The following is a 19,614-nucleotide window of genomic DNA, read 5'->3' as shown; positions in this document are numbered from 1 at the left end:
AAAAGAAATTGCAAGTAGGTGAGTGAGTATAAAAAAGCCTGTTGGGGCACCGAGGTGACTCAGTCCATTAAGCGTCTGAGTCTTGATTTCAGCTCATGTCATGTCTCAGGGATGTGAAATCTGAGCCTTCTGTCAGGCTCATGCTCAGTGTAGCACCTGCTTGGAATTCTCTCTCTCCCTCTCCCTTTGCCACTACTCCTTGCTCATGTGTGCTTGCGCGTGCTCTCTCTCAAACAAATAAATAAAATCTTTTAGAAAAACCCTATTTTTCTCTTAATTCATAGGACTATTTAAAAGAAAACTGACATATAGTGGGATATATTTTATACTTAGCGATAATATATATGACAGCTCTACCTCACAGGGTAAGCAAATGATATGGTATACAAATTATGTAGTTTCAAGATTCTTAAATTTTACATGAAGTGGAACAACATTAATTTTTAATCCCTAGAAAATATGTCTATTTCTATTATAAGGTTGGGATTGTATTTAACTTTTTTGACTTTGAATTAGAAATGTCAGTATGAACTATTGGTTAATTTCTGTTAAAAATGTATACTCCTCTAACCTATGAACTGAATTATCTAGAAATAACTCATAGCAAACATTCTTAGTGCTCAGCTTGTTCTAAATATTATTCCCTAGGGAATTGGGATTTAATTTTACTATCTTTTAAATTATGGAAAACAATAATATGGCCTCCGTATATAATGAGGTATGCTAAATTTATTTCCAGTCCAGCCTCCTCTTACCTCTCTATAGCTGTGTTTTGGAATATGATAGACAAGAGTACCATGTGGCTATATAAACGTACTTAAAACCAACGTCAAAAATTCAGTCACTCAAGTATATTTAATCATATCTTAAGTGTTAAATAGCCGCATGTAGCTAGTGATTGTTGCATAGTTCAAATAATATAACATTTCCAACACCACAGAGAGGTCTATTGGACAGCTGACCTGGAAAAACCACTAAATAAAATGCAAAAGATATAGTTAATATAAAACTCTAAAAATAACCCCAAAATGCAGAGAGGGACAGAAAAGGGATGGGAAAAAAGAAAACAAATAGGAAAATAGTAGCCCTAATCAGTAACTGCATTACGTGTAAGAGACTAAATAATTAAAATGCAGAGATTTTCAGAATAAGACCCAAATATGTGCTGTCTCTAAGAAATTCACTTTAAAGAAAAAGACACTGATAAGTTGAAAGTCAATGAATAGAAAAAGAGAGGAAAAAATATACATTAAAAGACTGCAATAGCCATATTTAATGTCAGAAAATGAAGTAATGTTGGATTAAGAAACATTGGTTAATATATCAGGAAGACATAACAATCATAAATTAGTTATGATCCTAGAAATGAGATTCAGAATGTATTAAGTATTAAAATAACTTAAGGAAGAAATAGGCAAATCTATAGTAACAGTTGAAGATTTTAACATTCCACTTTTAGCAATTGATGTAACATCTTTCAGTCTATTCTCAGGTACATGATATGAATATCACTAGTTATCACTTGATCTAATTGTTCTTTATAGAATACTATATTCAGTGACTGCAGAACACGTTCTTTTCAAGAGCACTTAGCATGCTTACCAAGAGACTTGCTGCGCTAGAGTGTTAAGTCTGCATAAATTTAAAAATGATTGGGATAATACAAAGTATGTCCTGATACCACAGTGAACCTAAGTATCACAAGCTAGACACTGTAAAAGCCCAAATATTTGGAAATACACCTCTAAATTACACACAGCTCAAAGAAGTCATAAGGGAAATTAGGAAATATTTTAAAGCAGAAAATAAAAAATAAAATAGAAAATTTGCAAATGTTTCTGAAGTAGTGTTAGTGGGATATTTAACTATAATATTTATATTAGAAATATCTAAAATTAATGAGTCAAGTTTTCACTCAAACTAGAAAAAGAACAAATTATACCCAAAGCAAATAGAAGAAAGGAAATAATAAACATTAGAGCAGAAATCAATGAAACAGAAAAAAGATAGAGAAAAGTAACAAAGCCAAAAGTTGGTACTTGCAAATGATTATTAAAAATATTAAACCCCTGGCTAGATAAAATTGGCAAACTTCTTAAATATGCTTACCAAAACTGACCCAGCATAAAATAGAAAATCTGAATAGCTGTGTATCTCTTAAAGAAATTGTATTTGTTATGAAAAAACTTCCATAGAGAGCCACATGGTTTCACTGGTGAATTCTATGAAACTCTTATAGGAGAAAGAACACCATTCTCATAGAAGTTTTTTCCTACAACAGAGGTTGAAGAATCAATTTCTAACTTACGTGAGGAGGCCAGCATAATATTGATGTAGATGAGACAAAACTGTTACTGAAAAGAAAATATATCTGTATAGACTTAAATATTTAACAAAATATTATCAAATTGTATATAGTAATATATAAAAGGATGCATCATTTTTTGTGATCAAGTGGGGTTTATCCCAAGCAATAGAAAGTTGGTTTCTCATTCTAAAATGGTACTATAATTCACTATATTGACAGAATAAAGAAGACTTATGATGATTTCAGTAGACATGGACACATCATTTGACAAAATTTAATGTCCATTTCTGATAAAAACAGCAGATTTCATTCAATCTGATAAATACTATCTATCAAAAACACGAATCTCATATTTAATGGTGAAAAATTAGACCTAAAATCTATTCACTCTTACCAATTTATCATTGTATTAGATCTTAGTGCGATAGGACAAGAAAAACAAATAAGAAGGTATAGATTAGAAAGATGTAAAACTATTTAAAATGATTTTATTCTCTTATCTTAAATTTGCCTTTTTATTTTTTTTTATTTTTATTTTTTTTAAAGGTTTTATTTATTTACTTGACAGAGAGAGAGAGAGAGCCAGTCAGAGAGGGAACACAAGCAGGGGGAGTGGGAGAGGAAGAAGCAGGCTCCCAGCAGAGGAGCCTGATGTGGGACTCGACCCCAGAACGCCGGGATTACACCCTGAGCCGAAGGCAGACGCTTACCGACTGAGCCACCCAGGCGCCCCTTAAATTTGCCTTTTTAAATCACTTTCTGATTTCTGTATTGGACACTTAAAAATACATTTTTGGTGCAATAAGTATAATTGATATCTCATTCTGAGAACCCCAGATCTTAATTTCTTTTTCCCCAGTATCGTCTACCCTCAAAACCATTTTCCTTCATAGCTTTCTATCCATAAGGTAAAATGAAATTCCCATTACTTTTCCAGAAAAACTTTGTTCTTTTTCCTAGAGGATAAGGGTAGTGGTCATTAACATAGTACATCTCCCCTGCCTACTTTGCAGTCATAGCTCTCATCTCCTCTTGCTTTGCTGTATAGTGTGATCCTCCCAGTGTCCTTCCACGCCACTCCATTGTATGGTACCATCAGGTTACTTAGAGAACGATTTTATTTTATTTTTTAAGATTTTTATTTATTTATTACTGAGAGAGAGTCAGCCAGCGAGAGAGGGAACACAGGCAGGGGGAGTGGGAGAGGAAGAAGCAGGCTCCCATGCGGGGCTCAATCCCGGGACCCTGGGATCACGCCCTGAGCCGAAGGCAGACACGTCACGACTGAGCCACCCAGGAGCCCCAAGAGAACCGTTTTAAAAGATCTAATAGTGTGTTTGTTCTCTATTACAGTGTGAGTCCTTGAGGGCAGGGACCATTCCTCTATTCATTCATATTTTTATTCTTAGCATCTGGCATAATTGCTGTTAAGAAGCTGGTGTTAAAATGTTTTGAATTAATAAGTGAGTGGATGAGCATTGTCAACCTGAAGGAGTTTTAATTCATAAAAAAGTGTTTGATCTTGGGTAATTTTAAAATGCTTTAGTCTCAAAATATATCAAATATTTGACCTTTAATTAGTTTCCTTACTATTACTTTACAAAACCTTATTTTCTTCAAGACATGGAAGTAAAATGTTTTGTGCTAATGTAAGCTTTAGGATAATTAATGTTTGATATTAGCAACATCTTATGTTTTCATGAGAACTCATGATTATATTTTCTTGAATTCTACAAGTGTTTATTAAGACATCACAATTTTACAGTAAGCTAATGTTTTTAAAAAATACTCACTGTATGAAAAATGCATTTTTCTCCTAGAAACAAGCTGCTGAAATTTTCTCGAGTTTCTTTAAAATTGTTCAGTTTGTTTTGTTCAAATATAATTACTGAATTATTTTTACCTTATGTTCTATGTAATTAGAGTACCATATCAGAAGTTATCATGATTCTATGTGGTCTAGGTTGTTTTATTGCTTAGACAAAAGGAGGAAGTTTCATGTTTACCCATGGAATTCCTCATTTGCATATAATACAAAAACTCTCAGTGTAGTATTGATATTCAATTTGTAAGGACCATGTGCCTTTGTGGACAGTGTCAGTTGTTAAGATGAACATTTATTTTTTAATTTTATTTATTTATTTTTTAAAGATTTTATTTATTTATTTGACAGAGAGAGACAGCCAGTGAGAGAGGGAACACAAGCAGGGGGAGTGGGAGAGGAAGAAGCAGGCTCTTAGCAGAGGAGCCTGATGTGGGGCTCGATCCCAGAACGCTGGGATCACTCCCTGAACCGAAGGCAGATGCTTAACGACTGCGCCACCCAGGCGCCCCTAAGATGAACATTTATTAAAAGTTTCTTGTACTCTGTCATGGCTACAATAGATGAGAACGATATTTTAAATAAGACTCATTTATAACTCTAAATATTGGGTTAATATTAAGAACATTTATAAAATATTTACATGTTTAAATTATAAAGCATATTCTGTTTATTTTTAATTTATTTTTTCATAAACTAGATGAATAATACAAATATAAAATCTGTCTTAATCATCTTTGTAGTCAACACCTTGATGATTAGTGAATTTTTCCTAGGTGGGTTCGGCCATGAACTCTAGTTTCCCTGCAGTTCATTTTATGTATAATTAATTGACACATTCCTTAAACATCCTTTCCTTGATACCAGTTTTTGTTTGTTTGTTTGTTTTCTCTATAGTGAACACTTCTTGAGTAGTATTCTTTAGATAAGCATTCAGTAAATGTCAACTAGGTTATTAAATTTAGTTATTCTACTTTATGGTAACTTTATTGCTATCCAAATGACACTAGGTTTAAATCAGGAGTATATAGATTATTTTCTTAGAAGTAGTTAGAATTCCATCTCCATTTTATGGAATATTCATGGGAAGAAAAGGAAGCTTTTAAAAGTTCATTTTTCATTCTACAGCAACATTTATTAAAAACCACTGTGTTAAATATATTCATTATAACCACTGTTATTTGTTAAGGAATATTGCATTTGGCATAATAAGGGTGGAGGTGGGGTTAAAGTGGACTGTACCTTCCATGTCCTCAGACAAGGGCTGTGTAGCATGGGTGACATTGTTAAATTGTGTCTCAAGATTATACTGGGAGTTGTCATGAGTAGCCTAGCCTGAAAGTAAGAAAATGCCAATTAGTCTGCTACCAACTTTCTGATTGCGTGTCTTTGGCTGAGTCACTTAACTTCTGTGGTCCTTAAGTTTTTCATCTATTATGTGAGAGATTGAATTAACTGTTCTTTTAAATTTTCTTGTGTTCTGATTATAGTGAAAATTCTTGATTCTCAAATTTTTAAATGATAAGCAGAAAACTTCATAGTTGCAAATAAGTACAGTTAATACAATGCAAATGAAACATACAAGTGTTGGCAGAATACAGGGTTTCTAGAGGTGAATAGAGTTCATTAGAAAGCCTTCTAGAAAAAAATATGGCAAGCTTATGAAGTAGGATAATGAGTAAGTGGGAGGGCAGGAGGAATATGTTGGTAGGATAAAAAGGTTTGCATATGTGGCAGTCATTTATTTGAAGGAGACCACAGGCAGATTCAATTGACTGAAGTAGTGACTTCCTGCTGAGGAATAATAGAAAACAAGGCTTTTGACATTGTGAAGAGAAGAAGGGTGTCAATTAGTCAAGCACCTTGAAAGTCATGCTAAGAAGTTTAGGCTTAATAGTGATGGGCAACCACTGCATGCTTTTGTGCAAGGGATCCAAAGAATGAACTGTGCCTAAGAAAAATATTCAGGTTGCTTTTAGTAAAATGAAATGAGAGTGAGAGCTTAAAAACTTCATGGAGAGATTAACTTGCTAAGATTGCACCAGAAAATGAGCTTGTTTTGATAGGGAAAGCCATGGCTTTTTAAAATGAACTGTAATATTTAGGTTAGTTGGATTTCCAGCGAATGTAGTTAGGATAAAGCCTTGTGACCTGAGTGTGAGAATATATAGAATTTATTATCTTATTTCAGAGCCCCACAGTGTTATTCTCTTGTATTTCTTACGCATTAGTTATAACAATGCAAATAATGAGAAAGATGAATCATTTCATTTTTTTCTCAAAACCAAACTTTTCAAGAGATATAAGACATTTTAAAACATTTTCCAACTCCTGTGTATTCTGTTACAATTGTTATGCATTATCAGGACACAGATTATTGTTGATGTTAGCTGTTTGGCACTTAACATGTATATATTTCACATTTATGTGGATTAATTAGGCTTATTTAAAAAACTTAACCCTCATAGTCATACTCCTATAAAACTATATCATGGGTGTGTTTGAAAAAAATGCACCATTTAAATGTCAGTGTTTTCTTTCTTCCCTTCCTAGTCTTTTCTAGGACTGGTGAACTTGTTACCTTATCCTGCTGTTTATGAGCTGGTAGGCAATCAAGATCTTCCTAATAAGGCAGAATATTCTCTTCGTGAAGTCCCAACATGTGTAATTGTAAGTCATTTTCTTTTCATCTTTACCTTTTTATAAATCTTGAGATTTATAGTACAGTGCAGTTTGACAGAAAAAAGGAACATTATTTAATGGTGTTTAAAGGCTGATTTATTTATGCATGGAATATCAGGTCTGAATTATCTGTGCATGGAATTTTTGATCCAGGTCACCTAAAAGTTACAACACCTCTTGGAATACAAGGTTAATGCTCCCCAATCAGGAAAGAAACTTAGCATAAAAAGAAATATGTACATGAATAATTTTTAGATGGTTTATGTTACTAGTCACACCAGTGTTGCTTTTTCATTGGCTAAAATAATTAGGATTAAACTATATTCAAGGAGTCCAATATATTTTCTGCTAATATTTTAATGAACTACATATTACTGCCCCATGAGGGCAGTATATACATATTTATTTGAGACTTTTTCATATTCATACTCCCAAATGGGTAACTTATTTTAATCATTTAGAGATATTTAGTTCCTTATCTTTGGGTAAGTTTGTGAATAAAACACACAAAATATGTATTTGCACATTCATAAAGAATTATGTAATTATGAGTTAAACACATAAAATAATGTGTACTTATGCATTCATAAAGAATTATTTAATTAACACTGAAATTCTGTTAATCATTCTTATTTTCTGGTCGCTTTGACCTGTGTGTTATTGTTTTTCTATTGTTTTGCCCCTTTGAATATTTTTAATTCTTGTTAATCCTAAACATTTTAATTTTTTTAAACTTTCTCTACTCTGGATATTTTTTGATAATTTTATGAATGAAATATAAAGATAGGTGCTTCTGTTGAATTTTTAATTTATATTCTCTTTTCCTTGAAGTGTTTCAGTTTTACCATGTGCTTGCTTGTTATCTTGGAGTTTCTTAAGTAGTTTTATAATTAGCCATTTATGTGTCTGTCTTCCCTGCTACACTGTGAGTGCCTGGGAGCAAGTAGGGTATCTTCGTCATCCTTAGCATTTACATGTAGTAGATGTCTGTGGTTCTACTTCTGGTTCTCTTCCAGCTTCTCTGGTCTCTCCTGTATAGTTTCCTTTGTGGACTTCTCTTCCTCTGCTGCCTGTCATCCAGACTGATCTCACCCAGTACTGTGACTTTAGTTGTATACTGACAATTCTGACGTATATTGCTCACCTGTCAAATCTTTACTCACATTTCTACCAGATAATGGACATCTAGAACACTCATGGGCATCTTAGTCTTACCACTTCTAGAACTGTAATGTTCTGTTTTTTTTTTTTTCTATCTTAAATTAATTCCATTTCCTGTTTTCCTGTCTCATCATATGGCGCCATCATCCACACAGCTGAATGAGCTAGAAACCTGGAAGTCATTGTTGACTTCTCTTTCTATATGTGCAATTAATCACCATGTATAGATTTTGCCTCCCTAATAACTACATTTTGTTTACCTTTTTTTATTCCTGTTAAGACCACCTTAGCTCAGACTCTCATTTGCTGTCTAGATTACTTCAGTGAGATCCTAACTGCTTTTTTTCCCCCAGTCTCAACCTATAATTTAGCCTTATGCTGATTTATTCTCAAAGTGGTCCTTTAGAAATAAAAACCAGATGTAATAATTCTATTTAAAATCTTTGCTGATTTCCCTTTGCCTCCTTGCGTAGCCATGTTCCTTTGCCTGACATACAGCTTCTCCTTTTTTCTCAAAGCCATTTTTTTCCCCTTGTCATCTCCCACTCTCTGACTTCCAGGGTCTTTCGTACAAGTTTCTTCCTTTCTCTAGGGTCTGGAAGCTATCTAACCTTGCCTTTCGGCTAGATAGTATCTCCTCATTTTTCGTGCTTTACTCTTTCTATGAAGTTGTCTCATATACCACATTATTGTATAATGACTTTTGCATTTGTGTCTCCTAATGGACTGTAAAATCCATGAAGAGAGGAACTGTATTTTGTCTTTTGCCCAAAAACTCTAGCAAGTTGTTTTGTTTTTCTTTAGCTACTGTGAGCATGGTAGGTTCTCAGTAACTTCACTGTTTTATTAATTATTTGATAGGCTCTTAATGATCTTGGCCCTTCTTAGGCTTTATTCAAAACAATTTAAATTCAGTATCCTTCTGTTTTCTTTGGGAGTCCTGTGGCGGGAACCCTAGGAAGTTAAACTGAGGAACCATGTGTGTGCGTGTGCGTGTGTGTGTGTGTGTGTGTGTGTGTGAATGCACACATTCATGGGTGGGCTTTCTTTTGTGGATGTTTTCAAACTTGCATTTAAAAAATGGTATAATGAACTCCCATATACCCAACACTAAACCTTAGCTTTTATCAACATTCTGTCAGTGTTCTGCCATCTATTCCCCTACTCTTAACCAGTTTCCTCTCTTTTACTGCTGCATTTTTTTTTCCTGGAGAATTATAAAGCATATTTTAGGTATACTGTCAGTTTATCTGTGAATAATTTAGTATTAGTATGCATCTCCAAGTAATAAGGACCTCTGGGTTTTGTTTTGTTTTTGCTTTTGTTTGAATTACCACCTTATAAACCATCATGGCATTAATCACATCTAAAATGTTAGCTCTAATCCCTTAATATTATCTAATATGTGGTCTATATAGAAGTTTCCTTTTTCTTAAGTTTTTTTTTTTTGTTTGTTTGTTTTTTTACAGCTGGTCAAGTCATGATCCAAACAAAGTCTATACATTACATTCAGTCATTATGTCTTTTACATCTCTTTTCTAAAACAGTTCTTTCTTTGTTTCCATGCCATTGATTTATTGGAAAAACTGGATTATTTGTCCTGGGTTGCATTGATTCACTGTTTCACTAGGAGATGTGAAATGGTGATTTTAGTTCTGCCATTCTCTTTGTATTTCACTGGAATTATTTAATAAAGGAAACCCTGAAAAAGTTTTTTTTCAGGAATGGCAGAATAAATGCTTGACTGTTTATAAATTCTCAGAGTAGTGAATTGGTCTAGTAATCTCCAAAAGGGATTTTTTTTATTATATGAGCTTCTAGTTTTTATCTGTGTATGTTTCAGTCCAGTGCAGTTAATCATTATTGGTTTTGATAATCAAGATATTCCTTGGCTACAGAGTCCTTTTGACATGTAGTTATTCCTGTTTGATATATTTTTTTCTCATGTGAGATACTCTGGGCTCATTGTATACATTTTCTGGCTCAGTCCTGGAATCGGCCATCTTTAAAGAGTTGTTGTTCCTTTTACTAGGAAATTCTATTTAGAAACTATAACCTGGACACTAAAAATGTTCATTGTTTAGGGTTGTCATTATTTCTAGTCCTTTCAGTGGATAGCTGAAGAGAATAAGTGTTTTTTTTTTTTAAAGAGAAATTCATCATAAGCCTATATTGATATTTTTTCTTATATTTTTCTCTTTCACTGAAAATCTTGGTTACTAATGACATGAACAAAACTACTTATTTGCTTTTATTGTACAGTGTACATATAATTTCAGAATAAAATAAGATCAGTGCATGCATATTGACATTTCATTTCAGTTAGCCTTGTTCTTAGAATATGCCACCAGGGATTTACAATCAAAATGTTGTGTTTTAAAGTTACTTGAAGTAAGTAAATCTCTGTTCTGCCTGGTTATGCCACTAACTTGATAGATTTATTTTAGAATGTTCTAAATTGAGAGGTTGCTTTACCTTTTGTATTAATTTTGTCTTTTCAATTATTATATGATTTAATGTTCTTTTAAAATATGTGACTCCAGTATGTAACAAGGTACTTAGATAGTAATCCTCTTTGACCTTTCTCCCCGTGTGTAGGTTTTGCTCTTCATTATGATAGCCACTAGTTCCATGTAGCTATTTAAATTTAAATTAATGACAACTAAATAAAAAATTTCTTTCCTTTAAGTACTAACCACATTTCAAATTTTCAAGTGCCCACTAACCATAGGTGGCCAATGACTACCACATTACATAGCACAGACAGAGAACATTCCATCATTGCAAAAAGTTCTTTTTTTATAGCACTCACTGCCTTATAGCTAACACTTTTTGTTAGTTTTTGGTTTATCCTTCAACTGCCACTTTATAGTTATTACTTTAAAAAATAATATATTTTCTTTCCCTCCAGACTTAAGCAAGAGATAGTATGCTCTAAACACCGTCCTGTCTCTGCATTTTTCTTTTAATTCTGTACATTTGAGATTACTGCATACCAGTATATAGAGCTTTTCCCTTATTGTTTTTTTACAAATGCGTGGTATACTGTTGTGTGGATGTGCTAGAGTTTACTCATCTAGTCGTCTGTTGGTGGACACTGGGTTCTTTAAGGTTTTTGCAATTATAAGTTATGCCAAAATTAATAGCTTGGTTTATATTTATTGTATTTACCAGTGTGCCTATATGTTTTTTCTACTGTTGCATAACAAATTGCTACAAACTTAGCAAATTAAAACTACCCATTTATGAGTTCACAGTTCTGTACATCAGAAGTCTGGCACTGTGTACCTGGGTTTTCTGCTCAGAGTATTATAAGCTGAAGTCAAGATGTTGGCCAGGCTAAGTACTCATCTGGAGGCCCTGGGGAAAAATGAAATTCCAAATTAATCCTGGGCAGAATTCAGTTTCTTAGGTTGTAGGACTAAAGTGCCTGGCATTCTGCTTGCTGTCAGCCAGGAGTTACTCCTGGGGCTTTGTCCTGTGGCCCCCTCCGTTTCGACCGTGAACAACCTCTGTCCTGTCAAATCCCTTTCATGCTTTGAATCTCTGTGACTTCCTCTTATGTGAGCAGCCCAAGAAAATTCTTTTCCTTTAAATGGCTCTTCTGATGATATCAGAGCCACTTGGATAATCTCCTATTTTAAAATCAATTAAGGACTTCTGCAAAAATCTCTTCACAGCAGTAAGTATATTAGTCTATAAAGGCCTGAGAATCTTGGGGGCTCTTGAATTCTGCCTGCTGTAGTATCTTTGGGCTAGATATCTAGAAGTGGGATCACTGGGTTGAAAGGTAAATTCAAATGTAATTTTAGTATATATTGCTAGATTTTTTTTCTACAGGGAATAATCTTTCTGCTTTCCCATCAATGAAATTTAGTAGTGACTGTTTTCTAGCAGTTTCATTAAGACGTTTATGTGATAAGAGGTTTAGATATCTGTCTGACAGGAGAAAAGTATTAATGTATGTTTTTCTTGTGAACACATTTTTTTCATATGCTTAATGGCCATTGATGACTTCTCAGTGGTGTTTCAATTTATTTTTATTAATTTTCTATTTGTTTTCTTTTTCTTAGTTTTGAGGAATTCTTTATATTTTAGGGAATTTAGATCTTAACTTCTCATGACTTCATATCAGGTATCTACCAGAACTCTAGGTCCTGCAAATAGCTCTCAAGTTGTACTTTAGTAAGTTAAAGGTCAGTAACAAAATATTTTGTCCCTCTAACACATACAGTCTTTGATTGCTTTTCAGTTCCTATCACTTAGTTTGCAGCTATATAAGTGATGTGTTAGGTAGGACCCCTTTGGTTATTGGAGAAACTCAGTTTGAATTAGTTTCAGCAGAAGAGGAAATTCATTGACCTGCATAAGAAAATGTATTGGCCCTAATAAACATCTGCAGTTTGTGTGGAGTCACAGTGTGGGAGATAACTTCCTGGGAAACTTGGATGCTAGTACCAGCGACAGGAGTATCCCATGTTCTTAACAAGAGGTGGTAGCTGATTATAGTTCCCTTCACATAACCGAGGACTGTAAATAGTGAATGAACCTAAGGGAGAACTTGCTAATTGTGAGAGCTGACTAGAAGTGGGATAGGCTGCCTTGGGATTCTGTGAGTTCTTCATCCTGAGTTCTTCTTGGTGAAGGTACTGCAGATCAGATCCAAGAACCTATTGGGTGGTTGTAGTACATAATCTTGAAGCTCTTTTTCAACCCTGAGAATATGTTTGTAGTATTTAGCATAATGCCTGTCACACAGTAGATGTGCAGTATATGCTAAATAAAATATTCGTGGACTTCATTATATATGAGAGCAAAGAACAAAACAAAAAACAAAGACGAGTAGAAATAGAACCTCGAATGTAGTCAGGTTCACATCTGTCTGTCTGTCTTTGTCATCTTGTCCTGTTACTGCCATCTATCCTGGCTCTGTTGAAAGCTATACATAGTGTGGTGGTTAAGAGTTTATATTCTGAAGCCAGACTGCCTGGGTTAGATTCCCAGTTCTGCCTTTTACAAACTATGTGACCTCAGACAAGATAAACTTTTAATTTTCTGTTAAAAGAGAGCAATAACGTTCCTACCCCAGGGTTGTTGTGAGAATTAAATGAAATATAAAAGTTTAAGTCACTGCTTGGCGGGTAATAAATGCTATAGAATTGTCTGGTATAATTATCATTACTGTTTTCTTCTCCAGATGCTGTTCTCTATAGGAGAGTACACAGGACTACCTGTTACTTTCTACTGACAACTTCACCATTTCCCCTTGTCTTTGTTTCCTAGGGCTGCCATAACAAACGACCACAAACTGGGTAGCTGACAACAACAGAAATCTACTCTCTTACAGTTCTGGAGGCCAGATGTCTAAAATCAAGGTGTTAATAGGCCACATTCCCTCCAAAGAGTCTAGGGGAGAATTCTTCCTTGCCTCGTCCAGCTTCTGGTTGTTCCAGGCATTTCATGTCTTGTTGCTATGTAACTCCAATTTCTGCTGTCAATCTCACAAGGCTTTCTCCCTCATCTGTTTTAAATCTCCCTTTGTCTTTCCCTTCTAAGGACACTTGTCACAGTCTTAGGGCCCACTTGGGTTAATCCAGGATGATCTTATCTCAGAATTCTTAATTACCTCTTCAAACACTCTTTTTCCAAATAGGGTAACAATCATAGGTTCTGGAGATTAGGATGTGGACATATCTTTTGTTGGGGTCACAATTTAACTCACTGTGCCACCAAACAGGAGAGTGGCCTTTTCCTCTATTTCCCTGTTATAGACTGAGTGTATACCCCCAAAATTCATACATTGAAACCTAATCCTCAATGTGATATTTGGAGGTGGGCCTTCAGGAAGTGATTAGAAATAATAGACTCCAGTTTTGCAGAGTGGCAGTATCATAGCCAATAAGCTTTATCCAAGGTGCAATTGTGGCTAATTGAAAAAAAAAATAGACTCTAGGGAAATTCCTTACCCCTTCTGCCATGTGAAGGCACAGGGAAAAGATGACTGTCTATAAACTAGAAAGTGGGTCCTTGCCAGACAGAAAACCTTCTGGTGCCTTGATTTTGGACTTCTCAGCATCCAGAACTGTAAGAAATAAAGTTCCTGTTGTTAATAAGCCACCCAGTCTGTGGTACTCTGTTAGAGCAACCAAAATGGGTTAAGACTCCTCCCCCTTGAAAAATCCCAAGGAAGAACCTTAAAGGTTGAGCTTTGTTTGTGGATGTTCATGGGCTAATCAGTCACAAGCCACTCCTAGTGGTGCAGGTGGAGGAGTATTGGCATTATAACTGATCTATCCCTCACCTTTCACTTATCCCTTTCTGAAGTAAAAAGGGTCAGATAAAACACACATCACCTTTGGGACACTTGTAAACAGCAGACCCTTAGGCATGTATGTATTTATGTGAATGGCTATTCCTTTGTTTTCCTAGTTCGGATCTCGTTCTGGCCTACTAGATCATTGAATGTATTTTCCAGCTGGACAGTATCCTTTAAAAAGAATTTCAGACTTGATTTGTTTTTGTTTTTGTTTTTTTGAGTCCCAGGCCTTACTTGTCACTAGCTCATTGTTACAAAGATGCTGCTTGATTTAGAAAACTGATTGCCTTATTGACACATGTTGCAGCGCTTAGAAACTGAAGTGAGTCTCCATAAGGCAGGCTTCCCAGGAGTTTCGTTTTCTTCCCTAAGTGGTGATCCATCAATGTAATCCTCTTTAAAGAACAAATTATTTACCGTAACATTTGTTCTCTGAAAATGCATTATCATTGATAGATCACTGCAATCTACTCTTCCATTAGCTTGCTGGTAATACATTCTCTATCTCTTTTATTCTTAAAATATTTAGTCTAGTATTTAGATTTAGAACTAGAACTTTATAGAGTCCCAAAGTGTCACCAGCTCTCAAAGTCTGAGCTAAGTGTTCAGATAGTTGGACAAATTTCAGTCACCTATACTAGCATCCTACTAATGAAGAGAAATCTATAGTAATCTTTCCAGAAGCTACTATGCGTAGAACTGATTGGCAGCTTTTCTTCTGTCAGATAAGAGAAGGCCAGTGATACATAATTCTAGATTAATCTGTGGAGATTATGATAAAACAGTGACAATTTCTTAAATTATTTTAAGCAGTAAAAATGTCTACCTATTTGAAGAAACACCTGGCAAACAAGTTTGTCCATATATATGGCAAAGAGTACTTAATAGTATCCAGGTGCCTGGACAAGCCAAGGAGAGCTCCATGGCTCTGTCGCTATAGCTAATCAGGTCTGTCAGAGGAGAAATTAGGAAAAGAAGAGAGTGGGTTAATTACTGAGAATCTGAATGTGAAGCTGGGAATGTGAATGAGTTACTTAATTCATGTTCCATTATAATGTTTGAAACAAGGAGCGCCAAGCTAAGAAGAAGACAAAATGACAGGTTTTAAGATAGCAATCTTTTTATTCTTCATTGTTAGTGAGTTTACATAATGTTTGCTGATTCTAAACTCTTGTGCTAGTACTCACACATTTTTAAGATATCTGTAGAATGATAAATATATGCATTCCTAAGTGTTAGGTATAAACTTTTACTATACAAGTTGACACAAAATCCAGTTTTTACTATGTTTCGATTTGTATTTTTCAAATGTTTTTCAAATGTTGAAAGATTATTTCCTCAACCTTGCAAAGTCATTTCCATGCTTCTTATTTATTTGATGATATGGCATTTGTACTATCATCCACACAGATGTCTGTAAATATTACGTGACTTTACTCCCTAGCAAAATCTTTCTTTTGACCTTTAGGTCACAGAAATGTCTTCAATTTGAACTCACTGGAAGGTAGCACATTTCTTGGTCGGGAAAATGAACAATGAGAGAGACAAGTATTCGTCTATGAATAAATTTCTTAGGCCTAAACCCAAAGATATACACAAAGCAGGGCATTATAAAAAGAAAGACTTTTAGAGAGTGGTAGTAGGCTTACATTGTCAGGGCTTGGGACGGCTGGTGGTACCTGGGTCATCAGGTTCTCTCTGCACTTGCATCATGATTTTTAAGCCTGGCTACACATTGCAACAACTTGGAAATCTTTTAAAAGGATATTCATGTCAGAATTTTACCCCCAAGGATAGTGACTTCATTGGTCTGAGGTAGAACCTCGGCATTATTCCTATATGTATATGTATATATAATTTTTTTTAAATTTCTCTAGGTGATTCTAATGTTCAACCAGGGTTGGAAACCACTGATTTTCATGAGCAGAGACTGTCAACAAAATCTCAGCTACTAGATAAAACTATTCAAGTCCACTGTTCATGTTTCACATTTGTAGATTTCGTATTTGTTTTTCAAAGTAGTTTATATTTTTAGCAGTTTGATCTGTATTTAGCTGGTTGCAACACAGTACCAGAATGGGGTAGAAATTAGTGATTCTCCACTTTGGCTAAACATGAGATGACTCATGTCAGTAACTTTGACAAATCTTAATGCCCAGACACACCTAGACCAATTAATTCAGAATCTCTAAGGTTGAGACTTGGGCATTGGTAATCTTTTTTTTTTTTTTTTTTTTTTAAACCCCTCTCTAGGTGATCAAATGTAAAGCCAAGTTTGAGAACCAAAAATCTAAATAAATCTTTGTTGAGTTGGTTTTTCTTTAAATGGTTTCGGTCAAGCACAGTCTCACTCCAAATCTTTCTTTTTTAGGATATTATAGATAGACTTATAATTTTGAATTCAGAAGCTAAGATTCGTTCTTTATTCAACTATGAACAATCACACATCTTCGGTCTAAGGTAAGGTGTTAAATATTACCTGAGGTACATTTTCTGTCTTGCAGAAACAGTTAAGCATATGTTCTATATACTTTCAAAAAGTATTTAAAATGAGCTAATTTTAAGCATGTTTAAAGGTAAGTTGTAACTTTATAGACAAAATAAATACAGTTATTAGGTTTTTATATAATGGCTTTTGTCTACATTTAGTTTCTGTATTATTACCATGTCTTCCACTTTTGTTTGATTTACAGAGGCATTTTGCAGACTCTTCAGTTTACTCAGGAGTCAACTGGGGCTTCCCTGGGTTGGTATTTGATGGGACTCCTAAGAGAGACATGAAAGAGGCCTGAAAATGCATAATTTATCTTGAGGCTCAAGTTTGCTCCTTGTTGTTAACCATTGCTCCTTAATCTCAGTTTTCCCAAGGTTTAAATCTTTTTGGTCATATATAGACCTATAATTTGTTTTCCTACTTATAAATTACGACTTTTAAAAACAGCTGAATTAGAGACATTTTCCATTTTCATAGGTTTGTGATTCTTTTTTTTCCCCCTTTCTACTAGCAAAGTAGCTTTTTTAGCCAACATGGAGGGGGTCAGTGAGAATGCTCTACCTAAGAAATAAAGCAATCACTTTTCTAAAATTAGAATCTCTGATGGTAGTATATATATTATAGATTTTATACTCAATTTTTTTTTTTTACCATTAATAGCTGAGTTTCATTTTTGGACTTTTTAGTGCAAAGAAGGTAGAAAAACTGTAGCTATTATAGTTCTTTGAATGGTGTGTCCGTTATCTCAAAATGTATTTTCACATTACATTTTAACTTTTCATGTATAGCAGCAGATACATCATATAGCAAGCAATGATGAAGAATACTAGGAAAAATCTATTCAGTAGAACTTGCTTCTGCATAGCAAGTATATTTCTGAGTTTTCTAGTTATAGAATATAGATTCTAGCCTCCTTTTACTGATAAAATGAATGAATGTCTTTTTGTGTGTGTATAAAGAATAGTATTTTTGTCTAGTATTCTTGTTAAAAAAATAATAATAGAATTTTAAGTCATGTAAAAAGCCATCCAAGAAGTAAAATGCCCCTGGGAATAAAATATATTAATTTGCATGGCACGTGCTTTTTTCAAATGGAGTGCAATATCCAAATGGAGTCATTCTGTTCTTTATGAAGAATTTGCCATGGCATTGTCGATTCATGTAATACAGTTGTGTAGTGTGGTGGTTAGATTAGCAACATGGACTCTGGAGTCAAGACTGCTTGCTCTTTACCAGTTGTGTAAATTGGGATCTCAGTTGCCATCTGTAAAACGGAAGAAAATTATGTTACTTTCCTCATAGAACTGTTATCATAATTGCAAAAGAAAAATTAAAAGGACTTATTAACAGTGCCTGGCATGTAGCAAGCACTATAAAAATGTTCCTAATAGATGTAGTAGCAATAGTACTTCAAGTGTTTCTTTATATCTGCTTGCTTTATATGATTTTTGTGTTTGACTAGGAAGTACATTTTGTCTTCATTCTTTCAGTACCCCAGTAGTCTTCTACATGCTGCCAAGTGATTTGCTATGTTTACAGCATCAGCAATAAGAGAAAGAAAAAGACCAAATCACTTTCTGAGAAAAGTTTGTATTTTATTTTTTATGCTTTTTAACAAGTTTTTCTTTGACAATATGTTTATTTCATTGCATTTCGAAGGTCATGCTCATAATATTCAGTTATATTTTTAAGTCATACATTTGAGGTTAGATAATTTACTTCTACTAATTTCAGTCTAGCATTGGTCATTGGGGCCCAATAGTGATAATTTATATCCTAGCTTTGTATTCTATAAATCTTGTGTTTCTCTGTGTTTTGGATTCTTACCAATACCATTTTCTTTACTTTCTACAATGGTTTTGTTTCTAATTGTACCTTTATTGTACTGTTCCTTTCAGTAGATCATCTCATGAATGTATTTGCCTTCTCCACATAGCACTGTTTGTTCCATTCATTTTTCCCCCTCTCTGAGTAAGGGTAAGTTTAATACAGTTTCTGTAGGTTTGCCATAGCACTTAGATGAGGATAATACAGGGCTTAGTGAAATGTGGATTTTCACTTTTTAATCGCATCACATTCTCTGTAAATTTCTGAATTTTTATTTGTTCAGGTCCTAGAAATCTTGTATCATAAATGACTAATACATCGAGAAGGTTGCTCCCTTGATTAGCCCTCCTATCCTTTTTGTTTCTACTTCTAGCCTATCCTTTTCTAATTTTGTATCTGGTGCAGACATGCCTTCAGATGTTTCGTCTTACAGTGAAACACGCTCAGAAAGAAGTTTCCCTTGACCTCCTGTCTCTGAAGTCACTGTCCTGTTTCTCTCCCTCTCACCGTAGCAAGTAGTGTGCACAAACTGTCCCCACTTGCTCACCTCTCTTTACTTCTCAGCCCACTTAGATTTGAGGTTGACTCTATAACTTTGTCAGAATTGCACATCCTGCTCAAGTTGCTTGTAGCTTCTATGCTGATGAATGTAATAGATTCTTCTCTTTTGGATTCTCTTATTATCACTATCAGCATTTGATATAGTGGACCATTTCTTTCTGTGTGAAAGTTCTCTTTGCTTCTGTGACACTTCCATAGCTGCTATATTTCTTTTTTGCATTCTCTAAGCAATCTTTGGAATTTGAAATACTCAAGACTTTGTGCAGTTGCACTTTTTTTCCTCTTTGCTCTGCCCCAAGTTCATCCACTTACACCTTTGCCTTTAAGTATCCTGTATGTCCGTAGGTCCCCCACAATTTTTATCCCTAACCTAAATTATTATTCAGAGCTACCAGGTTCAAATATACAACTCTCTCTTGACATCTCAATTCATATATTTCTCA

At 34.5% G+C, this 19,614-nt stretch overlaps 1 protein-coding gene across 3 annotated transcripts in view; it reads left to right on the top strand.

Moving 5' to 3' along the window:
- TBC1D32 (TBC1 domain family member 32) overlaps positions 1 to 19,614 on the top strand; it is a 214,071-nt gene that overhangs the window by 87,129 nt on the left and 107,328 nt on the right. For all 3 annotated transcript variants that reach the window (XM_045798573.2, XM_045798571.2, XM_045798572.2), the window contains 2 exons: positions 6,684 to 6,800; positions 16,661 to 16,749. In XM_045798573.2, coding sequence (XP_045654529.2) covers positions 6,684 to 6,800; positions 16,661 to 16,749 — 206 coding nt within the window. The remainder of the gene's footprint in view (positions 1 to 6,683; positions 6,801 to 16,660; positions 16,750 to 19,614) is intronic.

This window comes from Ursus americanus, chromosome 11 (genome assembly GCF_024610735.1).
Source record: "Ursus americanus isolate L20-20 chromosome 11, mUrsAme1.1.p, whole genome shotgun sequence".
Taxonomy (NCBI): domain Eukaryota; kingdom Metazoa; phylum Chordata; class Mammalia; order Carnivora; family Ursidae; genus Ursus; species Ursus americanus.
Note: the sequence above shows the minus strand (reverse complement) of the source record. Positions and strands in the feature narration are given on the sequence as shown.